This window comes from Peromyscus leucopus, chromosome 7, assembly GCF_004664715.2.
Source record: "Peromyscus leucopus breed LL Stock chromosome 7, UCI_PerLeu_2.1, whole genome shotgun sequence".
NCBI classification, from domain to species: domain Eukaryota; kingdom Metazoa; phylum Chordata; class Mammalia; order Rodentia; family Cricetidae; genus Peromyscus; species Peromyscus leucopus.
The window spans coordinates 27122237-27146589 of record NC_051069.1 but is presented as its reverse complement, the minus strand read 5'-3'; the positions used below and the strand labels follow the sequence as shown (position 1 = coordinate 27146589).

The 24353-nt window shown below is 43.9% G+C and overlaps 1 protein-coding gene across 8 annotated transcripts in view; it reads left to right on the top strand.

Annotated features, from left to right (window-relative positions):
- Sik3 (SIK family kinase 3) overlaps positions 1–24353 on the top strand; it is a 222175-nt gene that overhangs the window by 103562 nt on the left and 94260 nt on the right. For all 8 annotated transcript variants that reach the window (XM_037207532.1, XM_028866472.2, XM_037207533.1 and 5 more), the window contains exons 2-3: positions 18178–18294; positions 21766–21829. In XM_037207532.1, coding sequence (XP_037063427.1) covers positions 18178–18294; positions 21766–21829 — 181 coding nt within the window. The remainder of the gene's footprint in view (positions 1–18177; positions 18295–21765; positions 21830–24353) is intronic.

Genomic DNA, 24353 nt, shown 5'->3' with positions numbered 1-24353 from the left:
TACAGGCGTGAGCCAACACGCCTGGCTTGTTCTTTAGTTTTTAATTTTTGCAAACAAGCAAGTATATAGCATTATCAAAGTACATAGCATTTTGACAGGTGCTGGATAATTATTTAGGGAAGAAAACATTTTCTGCTTTATAGATCATATTATCAACAAGAATTATTTTTATATTTATACCATTAGACATATTATTTGTTCCTGTTTAGATTCTCAGCAGATGTAGGCTGCCTACAAGTAATACAGAAAAATTCATTTGCAAATTCTGCATTTTTGCTGTCAAAGATGGATCTTGGATTTGTGACTTGCCCATGGCCACGCTGATTTCAGTGTGTCTACTGCAGTTTAAAAAGGGCAGTTGTTGGCAATCAGTGTGCCCTGGGTCCCTTTGTTGTTTGTGACAATTGGTTTTCTTGCTGTGTTGTGTCTTCCTGGTTGAGGGGTAGCAGTGTGCCCCTCAAAAGCATTTCAGAGGTTTTTCCAACTAATAATTTTGCCTCCTATTCTTCACTGTTTGGTTTCTTAGGCAACGTGGCCTCCTCCAGCGTTTGCTGACGTCTGTGCAGCCTCTCTCCTGCTCCATCCCCACCCTTTTTGAGCCCCCCCCCCACTGCTTTAGAAGCACACCAAAGGAATAGACATGCTTTCTTAAATGTCTGCTTCTGCCTACCGCTTAGAAGGATAGGACAGAAAAGAAAGCACTTTCAGAGGCTGAGAATCCTGCCTTTTAGGTCAGTTATAATAGAGTTCTTACCATAAAGAGTTCCTGTTCTCTCCCCTAGTTCTCTCTGTCCCCCTTCTCTCTCCTTCCCTCCCCCCTTCTCTCTCAACCCTTTCCCTTCCATTTCCCCACCCTATTCTCTCCCTAACCCCTTCCTCTCCTCTATCCCCCTCTCCGACTGCCACTCAGCAGGTTTCTCGTGAGACCTGTGTTGGCCTTGAACTCAGCCTATAGCTCGCCTTGAGCTCTGCCCTCCTGCTTCTGCCTCTGAGGTGCTAAGATCACAGATCTATCTGTACCACCACAGCTGGTTGCTTGGGTTCTTTTCTTCCACAAGTTACCAAGAGTAGACAATGTAAGTTATTGTGGAGCAAATCTATCTATGTATCTATTTCTCTATCAGAATACTCTAGAGTTAACTGAAGCTTCTGTTTTTCAAGCTTAGGTCAGGCCAGCAGGATGGCTCAGCAGGTCAAAGCACCTGCCACCAAGTCTGACAACCTGAATCACATGATAGACCGGGGTGGGGTGGTGGTGGATCTGACCTCTGACCTCCATACTTTCTTTGTGGCACACACACATTTGCACGCACACTAAAAAGACAAATGTTGTTGAGACTCATTGTGTCTGTGGAAGTGTTTCTATTACTGTGGGAAGGGACCAAGCAAAACTGCTCATGTCTGGAAGTACCCCCTCTATAGGTTCCTTCAGTGAATTTGGGTCCCCCATTTTGGGGGAAGGTGGTTACTCCACGTGCGCCTTTGAAGGGTGTGACTGGTCTCTGGGCCTCTTCTGCCCACCATAAGATCAGGAGCCTCCTGTATACCACATGTTCCCAACAGCATGATGCCCAGGCACAAGGGGTCAAGCAGCTAGCAGCCCTCCCTCCTTTACACCTTTCTCTCCGTTAGTTTGGTCACGGCCAGCTGAAAGTAATAATAAAGTCCCTCATGAGAATTCCCGATCCCACCTCCTTCACCCTTTTGACTTCACGCCAGTCCCAGCTACCGTCCTGGCTAGAGACGGCCATTACTGTTACCTAATGCACAGCCCTTTGACTTTTTGCTGTTTAGCATTAGACATATGTTATTTGTACACTGTTGAGTTTGAGACAGGGTCCTGCTTTGTAACCCAGAGTGGCCTCAGACTCACAATCCTCCTGCCTCAGCCTCTTGAGTGCTAGTATTAGAAATGTAACAGTAAACTTAGCCTTACCTCATTTTTATGTTCCTCCCAACCCCTCCTTCTGCTACTTTCTGACTATTCTTAATGTTTCCTTTTAAAAATTATCATCATCATGTTACCATCTAAATTAAATGTTTGTATATTGGGATATTACTAATATTTTTGTGCATTCTGGGATCTCATAATTTATTCTGAACTAGGTTTTATTTGTACCCTTACTGCTATAGTTTAATGATCAACGTCATCCATGAAGCAAAGGGGTCAGATTTGAGAAAGCTATTTACAAGAAAATTTCTGGTTTGAATATTTCATGGCTCTATGTTGAGGTAATATTTTTAATGCATTCTGTAAGTTTAGTGAGAATTGTCCCACCTAAGCCATAGGTGAATTCTGGGACTATAGCTGAATATCTGTTGATATGTGTTTCAACACACTGTGTCCTCTACATAATGAATGATTCTTTGACATCTTCAGTTCGAGAATAGACTGTTACCATTTGAGTAACCATGCTCAGACGCACGTTTCTTTCCTCTGCCTGAGCAGGTTTACAAGGATCTCTCCCTGCACTTTACTTTGTTGCTATGCTCGTTTTATTGCACATTTTCTCTCCTAAAAATAGACGATCTTTATCCAAACCGTAGTTTTATAAATATTTGCATGTCAGGCAACGTTTTTCCTTTAACATGGATTTTGTTTGGTGAGTTTTGTTAGAGACGCCAAGAGAGCTCCTACTCAATGTTTACTCTCCTCCATACCTCTGCCCAAGCAAGGATCCAGTGCACTGTCGTATCCATCTGCTGCAGCACTCCTGAAGGATTATCTTTCTGTTTACTTTTGCTGGGTGGAGATGGCCGATGCTGTACTTGTTATCTTCGACATAAACTCAACCCTAATCCTAATTTGGAGCTACTTTTTATAAAGACAGGACAAATAGTTTCTCTTCGGTGCTGGTCAGGAGTTTGTGTGAGCCCGTTCAAATGGGTAACTAGCTGGGAAGGTGGCAGAGTAGGTAGAGTAGCTGGCTCCCTCCGTCACGTGGGTTCTGGGAATGAACTTCGGTTGTCGGGCTTGGCCGCAGACACTTTACCTGTTGATGTTGAGCCCTCGCTGGCTCCGTCTTACCCACTCTAACTGTATCCTTCAGAATGTTATGTAAATTCATATTGTGTAATTAATGTCCAGAACTGTTCTCATCTTGCACAACAGAAACTGTCCTCCCGTCCGACAGTCCCCTCCTCCCTCCCTACCACTGACAGCCGCCACTGGACTCTGTCTCTGTGGCTTTTAACTGCCAGTTCTAAAACAATCGTCTGTCTGTCATCTGTCAGTCATTTAAGTTTGAAACCTTTTTGTCTTTATTTCAGGTAAGTAGATTTTTGAGCTTGAGAGGAGAGAAATCTAGTAAAACCTGTAGCCACACTGTATAGTTGGATGAGTGTTGGTAGTCACCAGCCTGAAAGAGGAGCAGCTGGGAGCGGGATGACAGTAGTTAGGGACAATAGTTTGTGACTGATTCCTCGAGGGCCTTTATCACATGCCTGAGGATGGAGGAAACACCTACCTCCTGGATTAAAGAGACAAGACGAATCTTGCGCGCGCACACACACACAAACACACACAGAAGGGGACACACACACACACAGAGACATAAAGGAAGTGGACAGAGTTCTTCATGTAGATTTCAGTTTTAGGTACAAAGCTCAGTTGAGCATCTTGGAGAGTTAGAGGTCTGCGGTTGGTTAGATGGCTTGAAGAGGGTCATAAACTGCTGTAGCAGTTGGGGTAGAGAGATGGCCATGAACCCCAAGCCAGTCAGGGCTAGTTAGAAAGACCCTATCTCAAATAAATCCAAAAGAAAACAAAAGTGATGGACTGAAATTTCCAGAAAATAGGGTAGGGACATACATAGCCAGGTATGTGTATATTACAAGGGCGATGATCATGTTAGCAATAACAGTAACACCAGTGAGCGCAGCCGGGCCACCTTCTCTGTGACCACTGTGTGACTACCGTTCTGCCCACAGCAGCCTTATGGAAGTCGTTGTTCAACAGGAAACAAGCTGTGGAGGTGGGACTCCAATATCATTCTCTTAGCTCATGTCTGGGCCCCTTTGTCTTTCTGTCTCGTGAGTGCCATTGAGACTTTACCTGACCATTGCAAAGGAGAAATTTAGGATGTAATTGAAAAGAACAGCAGAAAGAGAGAAGGGTGGACAGAAAAAACTTTTTAGATCTATAATGTTAAAACAGCAACAACAAAACAAAAACTAACACTTTTTCTCCTGTCAGGGTGACTGGTGGCTTCAGTAGGTTGCTTGAGCGAACGAAGTAAGCCCAGGACACTCAGACCAGGTTATGACCTTGACTGTTAGAGGCACTTGACCGAAATTATTGGCTGAAATTTTCCCTAAAATCTACATGTGGAATACTGGATCAGGGTTCCCATAGTAAGGTCTTCAGTTTCCGTTCAGGGAAGGATGGGAAGCTTTTTATCCATCTTTCCATTTGTTGGCAATGACTGTGTTATAATATGTGTATTTAAAAAGAGTAGCTTCTGTTTATAACTCTTTACTCCTGACCTAAATAAATGTGCACTTCAGAAAAAAGGCTTCTTAGTATCATAAATTTAGGCTTATTTTTTGGTTTGTTTTTATGTGGCATATGCAAAGGTTCTTTTATGAGAAATGTTTGTAAAGCAGATGGAGTTACAGTGAGCCTCCTCACTGACCAGAGTCCTTATGTCCCTATAGACAGTTACAGTGAGCCTCCTCACTGACCAGAGTCCTTATGTCTCTATAGACAGTTACAGTGAGCCTCCTCACTGACCGGAGTCCTTATGTCCCTATAGACAGTTACAGTGAGCCTCCTCACTGACCGGAGTCCTTATGTCCCTATAGACAGTTACAGTGAGCCTCCTCACTGAGCAGCATCCTTATGTCCCTATAGACAGTTACAGTAAGCCTCCTCACTGACCAGAGTCCTTATGTCCCGATAGACAACAGGCACCTTGTTGATTTACAAGTTAATTCCACTAATGAGATCAGTTAATTTCTAGGATGTGACTGGTTTATTTGAACGCCTGTTTACCTATGAGGGAACACATTACTATTTATGAGTTAAGTTCATGTTATCTGAACTGCACAGGGAGCAGCTACTGCCTCTTCCAGGCTTAACCCTTTCAAGCTGCAGTATCTTACCAAATTAAATGCCCTGTAGGTTTCATTTTTCTCCTCTTTCCTCTTTTCCCTCCCTGTCTTCTCTTTTTTCTTCCCATTATTATTATTATTATTACTATTATTAATTTTTTTCAAGATGAGTTTCTCTTTGTAACAGCACTGGCTGTCCTGCAACTCACTCTGTATGTAGATCAGGCTGGCCTTCCTGCCCTTGTCTCTCAAGTGCAGGGATTAAAGGTTTACACCACCACCACCTGGCATTATTATTATTTTTATTTTGTTGGTTTGAAACAGGGTCCCACTATGGAGCTCTGGCTGTCCTGGAATTTATTATGTCCACCAAGATGACCCCTATGCCACTGTGTACCTGAGAATGACCTTGAACTTAGGATCCTCTTGCCTCCATCTCCGAAGTGCCGGAGTTAAAGTTGTTCACCACCACCCCTGGCTTGCACTTGTTTTTGACCGTGCTATGATGTCTATCATTTTGTCTTTAGCATAGAGAAAATAAAAATAAATAGGGGACTGGAGAGATGGCTCAAGGGTAAGAGCACTGGTCGCTTTTCCAGATGACCTGGGATCAATTCTCGGCACCCACATGACATCTCACAACCATCTGTAACTCTAGTTCCAGGGGATCTGATGCCTTCTTCTGACCTCATCGGACACCAGGCTTACATATGGTGCACAGACATGCATGCAGGCATAACACCCATACACATCAAATAATAAAATAATTAAAAAATAATTCTTTGATATAACATGAAATACAATACAGACGAGTCTCATTAGCCCCGTAAATACACAACTGTCACGCAGTGGAAACTTGCTGCAGACTCTGCATGTGTACAGACTTCTAAAAGATACCTTTGAAGCTTTGCTATGGAGACAGATTGAGAGTAAATGAAAAGAAGTTTCTGCAGGCCCCTCTTTCAGAGAGTAGTCCCTGGTTCTTGGGAGTCTGTGCCCACAGAGGTCAAAGGCTAGGAGAGGATGGCAAGATAGAGCTTTCTTAAGTTTTGTATCCAAAGCTAATAACTTTTTAAAACCCTGAGAAGAAACCGCAGATTGCATCACGGCCCTGGTATTTTGTTGTTAGAGTGAAGGATGATCTCAGAGGATTTGAAAGCCTGCCCTGGGATGTGTGTGACACATGCCCCTCTTCTGATTTCTTTTCCTTCGACAGCACAAGACACACTTTTGAAACTGTATAATCCTAAGCTAGTGGATCCAGATCAGCACACACAACAACCATATTTTCCCCCCAACTGCATGCTTTGCTGAGCTTTCTGATCTGAGTCCCAGAGTTTATACAGAGCAGATTCTAATACCTGCCAAGTTATGTTGGGATGCAGAAGGAAGTAGAATAGTCTGAAGAATCCGGAAGTGCATGCTGCCTTTAGGGCACACTGCAGTTGGGAATTTGCTTGCCTGTGGCTTTCCCCCTCTGGATCCCTGTGATGTTCAACAGGCCGAGCTGCAAAGGTCACTGCATGAGGTGGAGAACACTGAGGGGCCGTTCCATTACTTCCTGCCAGTGCCCGCCAGCAGCCAGGACCTCCATTTCTCCTGTGGGTGGAGGTGGCCTGTGGTCCTTTTAGGAATATGGTGATTTGTAGCCAGAACTTTCAGCATGCTGAAGAGATCTATGGTTGATTGCACATAAAATCCTCCAGTAAAATAATTTGAATTTTTTTTTCTTTCTATCATCATTGCTAAGTAGGGAACATACTAAACCACACATTTAAGTTCACTTAGAAATTAGCTATTTTTCTTTCTTGTCTTGAAACAAACAAGACTTTCTTAGTTTATTGATTGATTTTTTTTTTTTAGGTCAGGAGTTGAGACACTGTCTTTGCCTGTGTACTGCTGGTTAAGACTCTCCACACATAGATACCCCTTTCTTTTGTATGGTAATGTGAGACCAGGGAATTATATACAGACCTGACCTACTTTGGAAGAACCAGAGGACAAAGAAAACCCAAACTTACTTCATCTTTTGGTTAAAAAGCTGAGGTTTGGGCCTCTGAGGACCAGAGTTTACTGTATCTTTTCTTCCTCCAGGATTCCAACCAGTTTAGGCTGTCCCTCTCCACACACTAGAAGTTCCCTGCACATGCGGTTTTGTAGATGACGCCATTGCGTGTTTGCTGGTCTGGGAGTATTTGGCTGTTTTCCTAGTGGCACTATGGCTTTGAAAAAATGAGGCTGAAAGACTCTTTTAAAAGTTTTCATTGTTAATTATCATTTTTAATGTGTTCAATTGTATGAATAAGTCAATCTTTTTTTTCTAAGAAGTAGTTGGGATAGAAACATACACCATTCATTATACATATTAACAAATCAATTAGACTAGTAGTCACCCCATTGACTGGGGTGGCTGCATAGGAATTGTGATTCTATTTCCACCTTAGTTTGATTATTTACATAATTATTTTATTATCAATAAGTTTTTTTGTTTTGTTTTGAGATCAGCTTTCACTGTGTCTGTCTTGGAACTTACTGTGGATGCCAGGCTGGCCTTGAACTCAAGAGAGATCTGCTTGCCTCTGCCTCCTGAGTCCTGGGTGGCATTAAAGGTTTGAGCCACCTTTCCTGGCTTTGCCTGCCATTTTGAACAGTGTCTCTCTGTGTGGTCCTGCTTGGCCTGGACTTACTCAGTCTCTGTGTTAGCCCCCTGAGTATTACACAATGTACCTTCCCATTTGCTTCCTGTCAGTTGATTGACTGATTTCGGAAGTGCTTGAAATTGAAGCCATTTCCTTGGGAATGCTAGTCGAGTGCTCTACTCCTGAGCTCCTGTTCCTTGTATACCTGTCTTGACTGTCTCTAGACATCAGAAATAGTAGGTTCCTTTAGCAATGTGTGAGTGTTTTGCCTGCATATATTTATGTGTACCTTGTGCATGAGGGCATCTGATCCTCTGGAACTGGAGTTACAGATGATTGTGAGCTGTTAGGTGGATTCTGGGAACAGAACCCGGGCCCTCTGCAAAAGCAAGTGCTCTTCACCACGGGACCATCTCTCCAGGCCCCTCTACCTGTTTCAATGGTGTGACAGTGGTCTCTCACTTTTCTAACACTATACCTACATAAATGCATATTAGAGGTCTCTTTGCCAACGAGCTAAGTGGTTTAAAACTAGTAGTGTCATAAAATATAGGGAAGGACTAATAGGTGGTATAACTGATGTATTTTGGCTTAAATTGTAGATGCTTTTCATTTTTTACCTCATTATTCCTAGCTGTATTCAATATTTCAGTCGACCAGTCTGCATTTGTGGTAATTCTCTTTAAGTGAAGTCTTTGGTGTTCCTTTAGCAGCTGTCTGAAATTTTAGGCTTAGACTCTAGTGCCCCTTGAGCACTGTTGTAGACCAGCGTTTGGGAAAGCCTTAGTTGGTAACTGCTGTATTCCAGATTCAGTTCATGTAGCTGTTTCCACTATGATGCGCTTCTGTCTAATTCACATATTAGTGGCTCCACTTAGTAGGTTTCTCTGTGAAAGTGTTTTGTTTTGTTTTGTTTTTTTTTTTAAATCTCTGCGTACCTTCTTATCTTTAAAATAAATATCAGAAATTTGAGAATTAATTAATGTTTCCTGGATTCTCCAGGAATTGACTTCGGTTACATAAATGGCACCACTCACCATATGAAATGCTAACATTTGTCTTGAGAATGAAAAATCACTTTCCTTGAAAAACTTGATTATGAAATGAAAGGAGCTCTTTGAAACTGGGATGTGCGTGCAAAATGTTCTTACATAGCATTAGGACTTTGATGGAGTTCTAGAAGGTCCTTCTCTGCCAGCTGTGGCAGTATGCAGCCGTGCTAAGGAGAGCTACTAGAAGGTGCTTTTTGCCTTGCTCCTAATGGACTCAGGGAGGCTCGCTTGCAGTTCTTGACTGCACAGGACCAGCCCAGCCTCACAGCCGCCCAGATGGGGAGCGTGCGGTTTGACAAAGATGTTGTGCTTTGCCTTCTACATGTGCATACTCGTGAGACCTTCAGAAATGAGGAGGGCAATTGGGAAGTACCAAAGCAAACAAAGAGGAATTCCAAACAGTTTTCAAACTGTTATTATGTTCCCGTGGTCCCCTGGGACTCGTGTCTTGCATGCAGGCTGTGTGCGTAGGCCTTGGGGTGTATTAATACATTGGGAGGATTTAACGTGTGAGCCATTGTTAGGTTCTCCACAAGCACCATCGGCGATGCGTGGTTATCAGGATACCTGTCCAGCATGACAGATCCCCACAGGATAAGTTTAAGAAGGTTAAGTCACGACAGGTGGACTTTAAGAAGCCTGAGTTCTAGGTGCTGTATCTTACTTGCTGAACAGCGTCCAGGCTCTTTGACAAATGCCATTCTTGGGAAGAGCACGGTCCTCCTGTGAGCCTGTGTTATTTTTACCTGTGAGTTGGCCCTCCAGGAAAGAGTTGCGTGTCCGTCATTAAGAACACCCATCTTGACTTCATTCACTCTCAGCCTCCTGCCAACCTCACTTCAGAGCACACGGCCAAGTTCTCCACGTGTCTAATTTCTTCTTTGGGGCTAAAATGTAATCTCTTAGCTCGTTTCTCCACTCTAACAGTTCATTCTTCTTTGGCTGGAGAGCATCTTCTTGTTTTTCTGTCATTTCGGATTCTCCTGAACCCTGGCCCTGGCCCTCACGCCTCCCTTCCACACTGCACTTGGGTTGCCGCTTGGAACTGAAAAAGCTTCCTGTCACCTCCTTTCGTTTCTGCCCTCCCTCTACTTCCCCATCCTTAACCTTTCTCTCCTTTCAAAGATCTCTTGGACACGGGGCCAGACTCAGTGGTGGAGCCCTTGCCTTGCAGGCGGAGGTCCTGGGCTCTATCCAAGTATCGTCTGTCTGCCTTCACTCTTCTTTGGTGCCCTCCCCCCTTCTCTGTGTTCGGGCTTGCAGGATGCCCTGCTTCTGCTGGACAAGCCCCACCACTGAACCACGTCAGCCAGGACATCCGTGCCAGCAGCGCCCGAGCCCTTGAATTGAGCCTTTGGTGCCAGCTTAAACATCTCCCTTCACAACTCACTGCTTGTTAATCTAAAGTAAATACCAGAAAATGGAAAATTGGATTCTGATCCTTACCCGTCCTTCGTGTTTATTGTCAGCTCTACCTTTTCTTCCACTCAATTTTTCAAAAGTATCTTTTTGTCCAGCCCATTTAAGTAGTAAGTCCACAGACCAGGTTATTTTATATCAACATTCTATAAGCATACAGTAATCGTCGGCACTTTGTAAATATTGGTTAACCACAGTAGTACTCATGTTAGTGTGCCTGAGCGAGTCGCCTGTAATGGTGGGGACAATTAATTGTAGGGCTTCTGCCTTCTGAAATGGTAAATGGTAACCACATGGAAATTATTGGAACTGAGAAATCATTTTCTTTTTATCTTTTAAGTTTTCCCTTCATTGCTTTGAGTTTTGAGTCATCACCAAAGTTTTTTCCTTTGTTTCAGATACCACTTATTAATTATGCATAAACTACCATGTTTCAGATTATGAATGCTTCTAAAAATCAGTTTTGTGGTATATTGACCACTTTCAATAAGTTCTCCATTCTTTATCCTGCTGAAGTCCTAAGTGCATGAACAGTTTTGAGTTCACCGTTCAGAACAGTCCAGAGAAGCACAGGAAAATGGAAGCTCAGCTGTATACCTCACAATGCTGGATGTTCTAGATGATAGCTACCTCCATCTGGGGTAGTTGTGTGAAAGCTGACTGACTTCTTTCCCATAGTGGACTGTGTTGAGTCCTCTCACGTGCAACTGGCTCATAGTCTCGCTCCCTAGCTGCTAGGCTCGCCAGCCGCACATCTTCTAAGCAGCAGCTGTGACCGGTGTGTAAAATGAATGAAGAGTCATTTCTGTTCAGATAGCCAGCTTTCCTTTACCCCACACTTCTTGGCTTGTCTGTTTGTTTAAAACTAAAATACAGACTTCAGTTAAGACGTTGGTTTGAGTACAGAGGTTAGGCTTGTCCCAGGAATGTGACCAGCCTGTATCCTGACTCTGGCCATGAGATGCGTGTTAATCACAGCCACTTAGTGCCTGTCAGGTTTGCCGTACGATTTCAGCTTGTAAAGTTGGTGGTTTCTTTAAGTTGTTTTTCCCATTGGTCATTCTATTTTGTGGTTGGGTTTAAGAGAAAAGTTTTATTTTCTTCTTCATCAAGGCTGATTAGAAAGGTTTTACAATTCCTTTTCTAGGCCACTATTCCCAAATTGGACTATAAAGAAATTAAGCCCTACCAGGGGAAAAAAGTGACTAGTTTTCCCAAAGATGAATTTGTTCCAGACCCGTAGAGGAGTAATGAATTCATTGCCTATGATGATGCCATAGTTAGTGTTAGTTCTCAGCAGATCTGGGGCCAGGGCTTCCAAGACTCTGTCCTTGGATCCCCAGGAGAAAGTGTCTTAAAAGAAAAATCCCATCTTTTCATTTTTCAGCCTTGTCTTCTCCACAGTCATAAAATGGAGATTTCCAGAGAGCACTGTCCTGTGACTAGCAGCTTGTGCCCGTGGTTCAGGAAATATGTGCTTATGGCATACATCTTTTAAATGTTGGTTTTAATTTGATTTCTCAGGGAATAGGGACATATATTATGTATATAACAGAGCTCCTTTGAAGTTTGTCAATAATTTTCTCCCTTTTGGCAATAACACCACCCCTGTCTCATTTGGAGAGAGGGTCTCACTGGGTAGCCCTGGCTGGCCTAGAACTCAGTATGTAGATCAGGCTGGTCTCAGCCTTGCAGTGATCCTCCTGCCTCTGCCTCCTGCGTGCTGGGATTATAGGGTGCACCACCATGCCTGGCTTCCTCTCAGTAATTCAGGTCCTGGTACCTGCTGTTTGAGGTTGCACTTTCACTCGCTCTAGAAACTCTTAGGATAGCTGCCCAGGAACTTGCACGGTGCTGCCAACCAGACATGCAAGCAAACACTGTCTCAGTAGAGTTCCAATGAGCTGGTAGAATATGACTTTAGAAACCCCCCCCCCCAAAAAAAAAGCAGTGTTTGAACATCAGTGCCTTGGACCTTGGGCAGTGGAGTCTTTGGGAAATCATTTTAGTAGAATGTCTCCTCTGGGTTATAATCAGCATTTTACATTATCTAGACTAGTACTATCCAACAGCATGAGGAGTATATACCATGTTTCAGTTTTCTCCTCCCCTTCCTTTTTTGAGACATAGGAGATTGAACCAGGGCCTTGTTCTTGTTCCACAAATCTTCTGCCATTGGGCTGTACTCCCACGCCTCCCCATCCTTTTTATTTTGAGAAAGAGTCTCACCAATTACCCATGGAATTGTGATCCTTCTGCCTCAGTCTCCCAAGTAGTTGAAATTGTAGGCCTTTGGCACCAAGCTTGGCAATAGTCATATTTTTAAAAAGTTAAAGAAACAGAGTTAATTTGAGTAGCATATTTTATTTAACTTAATATCTAAAATCTTTTCCCACAAGTAATCAATAGGAAAATGTATTGGTGAGTTCACAGTCCTTTGGTAATACTAATGTGGTAAGTGGTTATATATGTCGTATCTCCATTATATGCACTGGCCTCATTCAGATGATGTGTAGCCACCTATGGCCGATGGCTACTGTACAAGACTGGACAGAGCTGGACCATTCAGTAATTCTAGAGCTGAGTTGAGAACAATCTAGACTAGATAAGATTTGTTCTAGAAACAGACAAAAAAGTTTGCCTCCACATTAATACAAAAACGTAAGTCCACTGAGAAAACTCTCAATGGCAGAAATTCACCTTCCCAAGTTTTAAGACATTTCAATGAGAGAAACAGCTTTTTCCCTTAAAAGAATGCCCCTTTCTGCCAGACTCTGCTGACTCCCCATGGGAGGCCTTACCTTCTTGTAGGAGGGAATGGGGGATGGGTTGCGGAGGGAGGCTGAAGGGTTAGGAGGAGGGAAGAGGGGAATCTGTGATTATTAGTATGTTAAATTAAGAAACAAATTTCTTAATTAAAAAAAGAATGCCCCTCTCTAGAGCACGGTGATGTTCCTCTTAGAAGCTTCCCCACCCCCACCTCCAGCTCTGCCTGCATCTGCCCACTAGTTTAAGGGACCTTCTCTTTTTGGAGGAATTTTTGAGTTTTCCTCCTACTTGATTTCTTTTGTAAGCTGTGCGTTTGTCATAGCGTTCCCCCGAAACCCCCACAAGGGGTTTTTGCTGGGGAATGGTGGTTGGTTCTGATCTTAGTGCTGAACTTTTCTCCTGGCTCATGGGTTTGCATTCTGTCACCGTGTATCTTCCCTCAGAATGTGCTGTCTGAATATGCAAGAGAGTGAGTTGCTCTGGGGGAAGAAACCACTGCTTTTTTTTTCATCTTCATTTTGTGTGCGTGTGCGTTACTGTGTTGTGAAGCTGAGGTAAGGTTAAAACGCTGTGGTTTCCAGAAGTGAGAACAAGGCAGTAATGGCTCTCCCCCTCTAGAGTGACTACGAAAACTCTGACTTTGGCCTGAGCTGAATTCAGTTTTTTCTTACCAGATGCCAATTTAAAAAGAATTTGTTGAAGGGAAGTATGTTGCAGAGGGAAAGTTTTCAGGTCTTTCACAATCTGAATCGATTTAGCAACATATTTGATGCGATGCCATATTTAATTAATATTAGAGTGTCAGTTCACAAAGTCATATTCTTTGCAAGAGAAGAGGATTCTGTGTAGAACAGGCCAACCTGGCCTGGGGAACACACAGCATCGGGCACTGTGTCAGCCTTCCTCCTTGTTAATAGTTTTCATGTGCACATGTGAGTGTGTGATCTACAGACGTCTGGCTCCAGGCTCTGAAAACACTCTGGGGACCTGGAGAGATGGTGGCTCAGCAGTTAAGAGCACTGGCTGCTCTGTCTGAAGACCCAGGTTCAATTCCCAGCACCCACAGGGCAGCTCACAGTCATCTGTAACTATCAACACAGAGGACCACTCCCTCTTCTGGTCTCCAAGGGCATCAGGCACATGCATGGTGCACAGACATACATCCAGACCAAACACCCATGTCTATACATACAATATACGCTTGGGAAGTTTGTCTAGTTACCTGAAGATTAACTTTTATTATAGAGATGATTCATTTTTAAAGCAACCCATGTGTACTTTAAGCTAAATTATGTAGACCCCAAGAGTCTGTAGCTGTGAGAAATCCATGTTCATTATGCTTTTCAGGTGTTGTCAAGATAATCCAGCCTGCATGGCAGGCCCTGCCCTCTGACTTGGTACTTTTTTTGTTGTTCTTCCTCTTGCTCTTTAGAACCCCTCTCTTTCCAGCTTGCAGCTAGGGTGGCTCTTGTATCTCAGGAACCTGACAGGACAAGCAGGCTTGCCATTGCCCAGCAACACTTGAGTGCTCTAGGGGCTGGTGCTCCTTAGTAAGGGGGAGCAGGGGAGCCAGGCCTGCTGTGAAATGCACAGTGCTCTCTTAGACATAGCCCTGGGTTAGGCCTTGCTGGGTCTTCCACCCTGTGGTTCAGGGTGACTTTCCTGAATGGAATTCATTTTCCCCCCAGCGCTGTTCCTTCCATATTCTTTCCACATCAGCTGGCAGCAGGTCAGGCAGTTCTGAATAGTGCCCGTAGATTGTTAGCTAGTTTACTTTTTGGCCCCCGGCCTTCCCTTTAACAAAGGAATTGATGTTTTAGATTCAGAATTATATATGACTTAGTGAAGCCAGTCTAATCCATGACTTGGAATGTCAAAGTTTAAGGCTAGATTCCAAAAATTTTGAAATAACATCAGTACCTATATACAGTAGGCCCTCCCTCTACCCCCCCACTTATCTGTAAGTGATAGGTTTCAAGACTCTGAGGGAGTGCCTGGAGCCATAGATAATGCTAGCCCCTTCTTTCTCAGCAATAAAATAGAGTAATTGAAACAGTACACTGTACTGTAATAAAAGTTATGTAAACATGTTCTTTATCTTGAAATTTGATCGTACTGTAGATCTTAGTAGCTGTAGTACATCATTTCTTTTTCCATTTTTGTTTGTTTCTTTCTATTTGTATTGGTTTTTTTGAGACAGAGTTTCTCTGTGTAGCCCTGGCTGTCCTAGAACTTGATCTGTATACCAGGCTGGCCTCGAATTTACAAAGATCCGCCTGCCTCTGCCTCCCGAGTGCTGGGATTAAAGGTGTGCACCACCACTGCATGGTTTGTTTGTTTCTTGAGACAGTCTTGCTATGTAGCCCAGGCTGGCCTCACACTCCTGATCCTCTTGCCTGAACAGGATTCTAGGCATGCACCATCATGCAAGGTTCCTTCTAATGATGGCGAGAAGGTGAAGGGAGTTCCTTCCAACTCCCTTCTGATACGTCAGAACTGCTGAGTTGCCAGAACTGCTGCTCTTGTGTTTTGGGGGCGTTTGGATTGTGTTTTGGGGCGTTTGGATTGTGTTTTGGGGCGTTTGGATTGTGTTTTGGGGCGTTTGGATTGTGTTTTGGGGCGTTTGGATTGTGTTTTGGGTGTTTGGATTGTGTTTTGGGGCATTTGGATTGTGTTTTGGGGCGTTTGGATTGTGTTTTGGGGTGTTTGGATTGTGTTTTGGGGCATTTGGATTGTGTTTTGGGGCGTTTGGATTGTGTTTTGGGGTGTTTGGATTGTGTTTTGGGGCATTTGGATTGTGTTTTGGGGCGTTTGGATCAGTAGAACAAGGGCTGCCTGAGCATAAGAAGAGCTATGCTGTGGGAGCCCATCTGATAGCTGAGTTCGTGACTGAGTAATAGGAGGATAGCATGTACAGAATTGATGTGCTGTGTGAAGAGATGATTTATGCCCCAGGCAGGACAGAGCTGGTTGTGCACAACTCTTCAAGCTTGGTAGAGTGTCATGCGGTTTAAAAGCTATGCATTGTTTCTTTTTGTGCTTTTCCATTTACTATTTCGAGATTGTAGCTGGTTGGTACCTGAAGCTAGAGCGTGAAACTGGGGGTTAGAATGGTGCCAATCTCATGTATGTCTGTAACGGGTCAGGCACTCTTGCGTTGTATGCATGACATTAGTTAATTCCCAACAACCCTTCAGAGATGTTCCTGTCCCTGTTCCCACATTTTACAGAGAAGGAGCTACAAGAATTAAAATAACTTGCTCGATGTTCTAGACTTTTTAATTAAAGCAACTTTGGCTTCTTTTTGCCCTTGCCTGTGATCTTATATCCAGTGCTGGGCAAAGCTTCACCTTTCTGTGTTTTGTGGAGTCTGCTCTGAGGAGCAGAGCAGAATTTGACACTGTGTAGGTATTCTCTAAAGAGGTAATGCTTGTCATGATACTGTTTGTGAGCTATCCCGAGAGAAGCAGGTGCAGATCCTGGGTCAGCTGGTGGAGTTATACCTGGGTTTGGCACAGTAACCAGTAGATATGCCGGTGGTCAAAAATCGTGCATCTCAGGACTTACAGATCAAAGAGCTGCCGCCAGGAGGAACAGTGATTCTGTTCCTCCATGTTAAAGACATCCCCCGCCCCACCTGTCCCAGTTCCTTCCCTTGTCTGTCTGTCTGCTGAGTGAATCCTCCCAGGGCCCTGATCTTCTCTCCTGGGTGGAAGCTGCCAGCCTCTGCTCAGCTGCTGTGACATCTTTGTCCCATAGTAGATTCCAATCCTGGAAGTCACAGCTGTGCCCATTAGTCCTGGGGCACCTGGCATTCCACCAGCAGGCCTTGAGCGCACTTTCTGGGAGCAGCGGGAAGTCCTTCTCCTGGTACCCTTCCTCCTAAGTCTTCAGTCCACAGTCTTCAGTCTGATAACCTGAAAGACTGCCAAGTCACCTTTCTGCCAGGCATTGTGTACATAGCTAACTGATCATTTACAGTTCCGTATGGTCTTCATGGCCCTAATCTAAACATTTTACTGGTATTGATTTATGTATTGGTTAAGTAATTAAAACCAAGATACAGAAACATTTTTTAGGTGAAACAAGTTTTTGGTTTTTTTTTTTTTTTTTAATATTTCACTGAGGATGACAAGAAAGTTTAAGATTTAGTGAATTCATCTGGATGTGGTGGTGGGCACATTTAATCCCAGCACTCAGGAGGTAGAGGCAGGAGGATCTCTGTGAATTCAAGGCCAGACTGGTCAAAAGAGTGAGTTATGTGTATGTAGAGAGTTATGTAGAGTGTATAAAGAGCCCTCTCAAAACATGAAAAGAAGTGAGTGGATTGAAACAAAGTCTGTTATCTTTCATTTCACCTTAAAATGTCTGTGCTGTGTTGCATCATGAATCACTCATACAATCTCATTGCCCAGGAGGCTGATGGAAAAAGATTGCATTAAAGACTAGCCTTGGCTATATAGTGAGTTCTAGGGCAGCCTGGGCTACATTGTAAGACTGTCTCAAGAAACTATATGCTGCCAGGTGTCTTGAGAATAATGGGCCAACTAGACAAAGGGCTTGTGCTAGGGCCGTGTGTAGGGTAGAGGGAGATCTTCAGACTCGTGTGGTATTGATGGTAAGGGTTTCTTTCCAAAGGCAGACCCAAGGGTCCGCCTCATACTTGTTGGTAACAACTAAATGTTGGGCTCACTGTTTGCTCTCTGTGCCTTAGTTTCTATACTAATAAAAGAAGGTTCACAGTCACATGGGTTACGAGGTTAGGGAAGTTGAACGTGTGAGGCAGTAAGAGCTGTGACTGGCATCTGGTGACTCTTGTGTCCCTTGGCTGCCATGTCCTGCCACCCTGCTCGGCCTCCTCCTGGTGGCATTTACCTATGGGTCAGCCTTGTCACACACACTTTGTCTTCACGAGAAGTCCCTCCCTCTGCCCGTGGAAGCATGATCTGAGACAGCCGTGGCCACATCTCTACAGGCATGAAGTGTTCTGTCTGGGCTTTTACTGTGTAGGCAGCTGAAGGGTTGTAGAAGACCCAAGGGCACTCGGAGCCCATCCTTTGAGACCAACTTGATTGGAATCCATACCCTGTCTTTTAAAAAGTTAGACCATTTTCTTCCTTGACATTCTGAAAACACAACGCTAGCAGTCTGTTTTTCATAGAATATAATGGTTTAAAGTGGACTTAGTTTTCTTGAGTAAACGGCTTTTAATAACACATCCATGCATTTTCTTCCTCTGTTGCCAGGTTGCTATTAAAATCATAGATAAGACCCAGCTGGATGATGAAAACTTGAAGAAGATTTTCCGGGAAGTACAGATAATGAAGATGCTTTGCCATCCACATATCATCAGGCTTTACCAGGTAGGAGGACCACAGCCCCAGCCCAGGGCGGCCTGCTGGTCCAAGGCAGCTGTTGAGAACCTGTGGGTGCGGGGAATGACTGCCGTTTTATTCGGTCTGCACGGTGACCCTGTGGGTGCGGGGAATGACTGCCATTTTATTCGGTCTGTATGGTGACCCTGTGGGTGTCCTAGGTAGGTTACCCTATGGTTGTCCTAGCATCGCCCCACCCCCTTCCTTTGCTCAGATCTTAGTAGGCCCATAGTTTCCCTGGCTGTTTTTTGGGGAGATCCTCCTGTCCCCTTGCAGGTCCTTTGGGTGTCCTTTGATTCTTCCCAAGCATTACACAGAATGAGGCGAAGGCTGAAAAATGTCCTTATTTGGACCAGAGTTCTTCAGCAGCATGGAAACTCAAAGGGACAGAGAACATGTTATCTCCTCATGGGATTATTTAAATGCTAGTTAAAAATTATGAATTATGGTGGTGAAGGCTATCTCAAGAATGACTTCTTGTCTTAAACAATCCCCCTCCCCCCTTCTTCTCTAGAAAGTCCTGGGCTTAGTTCTCCAAGGCAGCTTTAATTAGTTTTGATATTCTGGAGATAAATACCATGTCATGGAAGAGCTTTCTGTTGTCGTTTTCTTATCTTCCTGAGAAGCAAGCCTGCCTTGTGCCATCATCAAAATGACTTGCTAGCTTATGGCAAAAGCAATAACTATTGGATGGAATTTCAGACCAACAATAAGGGAGGACTTCGCCTTAGCAGGCTGGAGGAAGAGAGATTTGGGGAGAGGTGGGGTTTCTCAGATTGCAGTGTGTAGTATGCATGCACCCAGCCCCGCTCACGGCTCTGCAGCGAGCAGCCATCTCCAGAGTTGAGGGAAGCGGCCACCCACTCGGTATGTTCATTGCTGTGAGTCTGCAGTAGACGTGTCCTGACTCCGGCACACATGTGCCAGGCTGGAGAAGCACACTGCCAGCACAATGGGCAGACTTGCATAGCCTGCTGATTTTTATGGAAAGGAAAACATGAAGTGAGGCATGCTGTGTTGTTTAGCCAGCAGCTCTAGCCCTCGTCTCTGGCATCAGCTGCTTTCCCGATGAAATGAGTTCAGTCAGTCAGACCTGTTGAAATGGATCTCAGTAAGCGATGTTGGGCAATAGCTACCTTCTATAAGAAACAAACTTGCTGGGCGGTGGTGGCACACGCCTTTAATCCCAGCACTGGGAGGCAGAGCCAGGTGGATCTCTGTGAGTTTGAGGCCAGCCTGGTCTACAGAGCAAGAGCTAGGAAAGGCGCAAAGCTACACAGAGAAACCCTGTCTCAAAAAAACAAAAAACAAAAAAAAGCAAACTTAGCCCTCCCTGGTGCTGTCTGAAGACCTGCAGTGAGTGGTCAGTGTCTTCCCCTTGGCTCCCTGCCTGTCTTGGTGGAGTAAATAAAAGTGAGCATTTCCCCCCTTGTTTATTTTTTTTGTCTGTTTTGTAACACAGCCTTGCTCAGTAGCCAAGCTGGTCTCTAACTCAGATCTATACAGTGAGTAGATGTGCATAACTTACGGGAGATACAGTTTTGAATTCCTCAGAAGTTTAATAGCAAAAACATTTGCAGCTAATGAGAGTTAAGAAAAGGGAGGACTATGAAGAAAACACACAATACTATAGGTAGAGTTTTCCTGTCCCTCAGTCGCTATCAAATAAACACACTGAGGCTTATATTAATTATAAATGCTAGGCTGATAGCTCAGGCTTGTTACTAACTAGCTCTTACAGCTTAACACGTTTCTATTAATTTATGTGCTGCCCCGAGGCTCGTGGCTTTTACCTCTATACCATTTTGTGTGTCTGACTTGTTCTGCATCTGGCCGACGTCTCCTCTGACTCGGCCCTTCCTCGTCCCATCATTCTCAGTTTGGCTTTCCTGCCTAACTTTATTTTGTTCAGCTATTGGCCAGTCAGCTTGTTTATTAAACCAATCATAGTGACATATATTTGCATAGTGTACAGAAGGATTATTCCACAGTACACACAATACTTTTTTCCCTGAACATCTGCAATATATTTAATATCAGACACATTTTGTCATGTAAGTGAATTACAGAGACAGGTTGATGCCACCAGTTTATAAAGACTTTTATAAAGGGACACAAGCTGTTTTACAGGAAAATGAACTTAATATGTATTCATATAATGGAGTATTATAAAGGCATTAAAAAGGTCTAAAAATAGACCCAGGCGTGGTGCCACATATCTGTAGTCACAACACTTGGGAGGCTAAGGTAGGAGGATCACAAGTTCAAGGCCAGGCCGCACTATGTAGTTTGTCCTAGGCTAACTTGATCTGTATCATAAGGCCCTCTCTCAAAAAATAACTCCTCTAACCCACCAGCAAACGACACACATACACACACAAAACAAGATGTGTGTGGGTGTGGGTGTGTGTATGTTCCAACACTATACATATATGGTGTTAATGTTTACAGAAAAAAAAAAGAAAGCATCCAGCAAGTAGTATAATTAATGAACTACAATGTAATAAAGGTGTAGGTCTGTTGTGTAACCTGTGGCTAGAGCCAGGTATGGCCAAAGTGACTGAGGAACTACACTTTATTTTAACTTTAATTAATTTTAATGTAAAAACTGAAGCAGTCTAACCCTTTATAAGATCATTGAAATGATGATGTTTTTGGACAAACTGGTGTAAACTATGAAAGTTGCTTACAGCTTTTCTTTTTAATTGTGGCCACTTAGATCCACTCAGTGACCACAGCTCGCTTTTGCTGACCCTGACATCCTCAGGAGAGGTGCCCAGTGCTAATTGTCTCCCAGGAGCGAGGTGAAGACGGGAGTTAGAAGCCCCAGGCTTTCTGTTTATGCCCTGGGTGCTTAAAATGTGTACTGTAGTCCTGACATAGATCCAGGCATATGACCTAAAAGGGTCTGGCCAAGAGAAAAACAGCACTGACTGTGGATTTTTAAAAAGTAGCAAAATGGAGACTGGACAAAGTACAAGTGAATGGGTTCATTATTGAAAGGCTTGGCGTTTTTATGGGATTCCCCCCTTCTTTGAATAAATGGTCCATGGAAGGAAAGTTGACATTTCCATTTAAAAATCAAGTCCTGTGTGGTTTCTGGGCCGTCCTAAATTAGTCCCAGTGTTCTCCCTAAGGCTCTTGCCCTGGGCTGGGGGTGGAGGAGGAGCAGTTTGAGCTCATCACCTCAAGTGATGGTGAAATTGAATTTTTTTTTTTAGTTCTTAGCAGCTTCAGCTTGTCGGACCAGAGACCTGGGGACCAAGAGGACTGTGTCTCTGAGGCAGTAAATGTCTCCTGAGTGTCAGAGCCTGCAGAATCCCAGTTTCCTTTGTCACAATACTGCCTGTACCCTCCCACCGTGCAGGTCTCTTTGTATGGGGCTGTCAATCACTGGTTCTCTTCCTGGACCAGTCGGTCTGTCACCTGCGTCACTGTCACCTTCCTGCCTTTGTACAGGTCATGGAGACAGAGCGGATGATTTATCTGGTGACAGAATATGCTAGCGGAGGGGAAATATTTGGTAAGTACATCATTGCATCCTTTAAACAACTCATGAGCACACTCTGCAAACTTCAGATAATTGTCCTACGTCTCTGCCACTTGCTCAGCTGTCGCCTGATGCTGCTGGTCAGCACCATCACAGTAATTTCCAGGAGTTTTATTCAGCTAGTTCAATCCCTCCAGTGTATTTGTTTCTTTAGCAAAGATGTTTTGTTTGCTCTAGTCAGACGTTAACAGTTGAGATAAAAAATCTCAAAACCAAATGTTGCTGCTGATCATGTGACCGAGGGTCATTCCTGTTGTCAGACTGTAGCTGAGGTTGCGAAGGGTGATGAGATCCCGTGGAGGTTGCAAGGGGGCGGGGGCGCCTGGGTGAGGACGTACCTGTGTTCCTGACCCTTGTTTAAATATAACCTTGAAACCTGTCCCTTGCTGTGAGCACACAGTCCCAGCGGCTCTGATCACTTGGTGCGTTTGCCCCCTGTAGCCACTGTTTCTTGTTACACTTGACCTTAGAGAGATTTTGTTCCCTGCAAATCTGACTTGGAGTTGGTAAAAACTGAAGAAAGAATTCTCTGTGGTTACAGTGATAAACACTGCCAAACAGAGGTGAAGGACAAATTTCCAAACTTAAATTCATATGTCTTTTGTAAGAACCAATACCAATTTAAAATACATTTAAATGTATAGTACCACTTTTAAAATTAAGGAATATATGGGTGTGGCTGTGGCTGTGGGTGTGTGTGCACGTATGTGCTCGAGTGTGTGCGTGCACACATACAAATGCTAAACTTAACACAGTCGTTTTAGCATATGAGTGCAAAAACTTAATCCAGCAAACTAAACAGTTGAAAATAGGCCAGAAATGATGGTACACATCTGTAATTCCAGCACTCTGAATGCAAAGGCAGAGGGTCTCTGTGAATTCTAGGCCAGCCTGATGTATAGAGTGAATTCCAGATCTCCAGGGCTACACGGAGAGATCCTGTCTCAAATACCCCCAAACACCTTTTTTTTTCAGGATGTGTCGCTGTCACCCCCATCCCTTCCCTTTGAAGGAGGATCAAGTGTTTATTAATCTTGTTTTTAAATGACTGTGCTTATGTTTATTTTATTCTAAAGTTAAGGGCAATGGACTGAAGCTTTTCATCCAAATACAGTGTTGAAAGAGATACTTCATTTCAAAGAAATTAGTGCAATAAAATCTTAGAAGAATGATGATATTGTATGTCAAGAAGATAGTGTAGCCTTTTAGTGAGTATGATAATTGTATGCCAGTCAGTTACTTTGGAGGTATTTGCTCCATATCAAGACACTGATTTTCCCCTCCATAAAGAAATCCGGCAGAAGACAAATGTGGAGGTCGACATGTGTCTTAAACTAGGAGAACCCAAACTTTAGAGCACCATACAGGCGTATCACATTGGTGTAGACTTGGAGCAGATGTCTGCCTCTTTATGTGAGTCCATAGCAGAGAATAGAAGTTTTTCGGAGCCTGCTTGGAGAGGAGAGAGAGAGAGAGATTGCCTGGAGTTGCTGGGGAGCAAACTGTTGTGTGACATCTCAGGCACATGCTACAGTAAAACTTTAACTTGGGTCACAAATGTACACAAAAACCAAGCCCCTCCGAAGTCCTTGAGCTGCTGTTAACTGTGTTGGAGTAAGGCATTTACTCATAGAGCAGCACTGATGGTCTTAGAATAAGAGAGCCTGGGGCATCTTAATGCTCCTGACATCCTAATAAGCAAGCACATTGCATGTGCCCTGCTTTTTGGGGGAAGCAGATCATAAAAGGAAAGGTAAATAATTCTTTTGGTCATAGATTCTTTGTGGGAATGTAGCTCAGTGCACGAGCAAGAATAATACGCTTTTGGTATTTTTAAAAGGAAATATCATGTAATTATGTGTTACAACACACCATATAATTATATGAGTAAATATATTATTAATTGACATTATTAATATTGGTGTGTGTGTAGGTGTATGCATGCCATGGCACGTGTGTGCAGGTCAGAGTACAGCTTTTAGGAGTTGCTTCTTGCCTTCTATCAGGTTTTGTGGCAGAGTCTCTCTGCTCTCTACCACTTGACTGTCTCCTAGGCTGGCTGTCCCATAAGCTTCTGGGTGATTCTCTGCTCTCTGCCTCTCATCTCAGTGTAGCGGCACTGAGGTCACAGACACTACAGCACCCCACTGGTTACGTGGCTCCAGGACCTGAGCTCAGGTTGTCTAGGCAGGCTCTTTACCCATTGAGCCGGCTCCTTGGCTGGTCACTAGACTTTTAATGATCCAGTGGAAGAAGAAAATGATGTATTACCCAAAGCAATCACTAAGTCCTCAAACAGACTTGTGGTGGAGCTCCGTGACAAAACAACTTGCCTAGCCTGTGCCAAGGCCTAGGTTTGGTTACTAGAGCTGCAAACCCCGAACCAGACAAACAAGGAGACTCTGCAAGGATGGTGTCTCGTGGCTCTGGTTTTCTAAAGTATCTGTGTAAAAGAGAAGAGAAGAGGCACTTAGTGGAGAAGTGAGGTGTTGAGGGC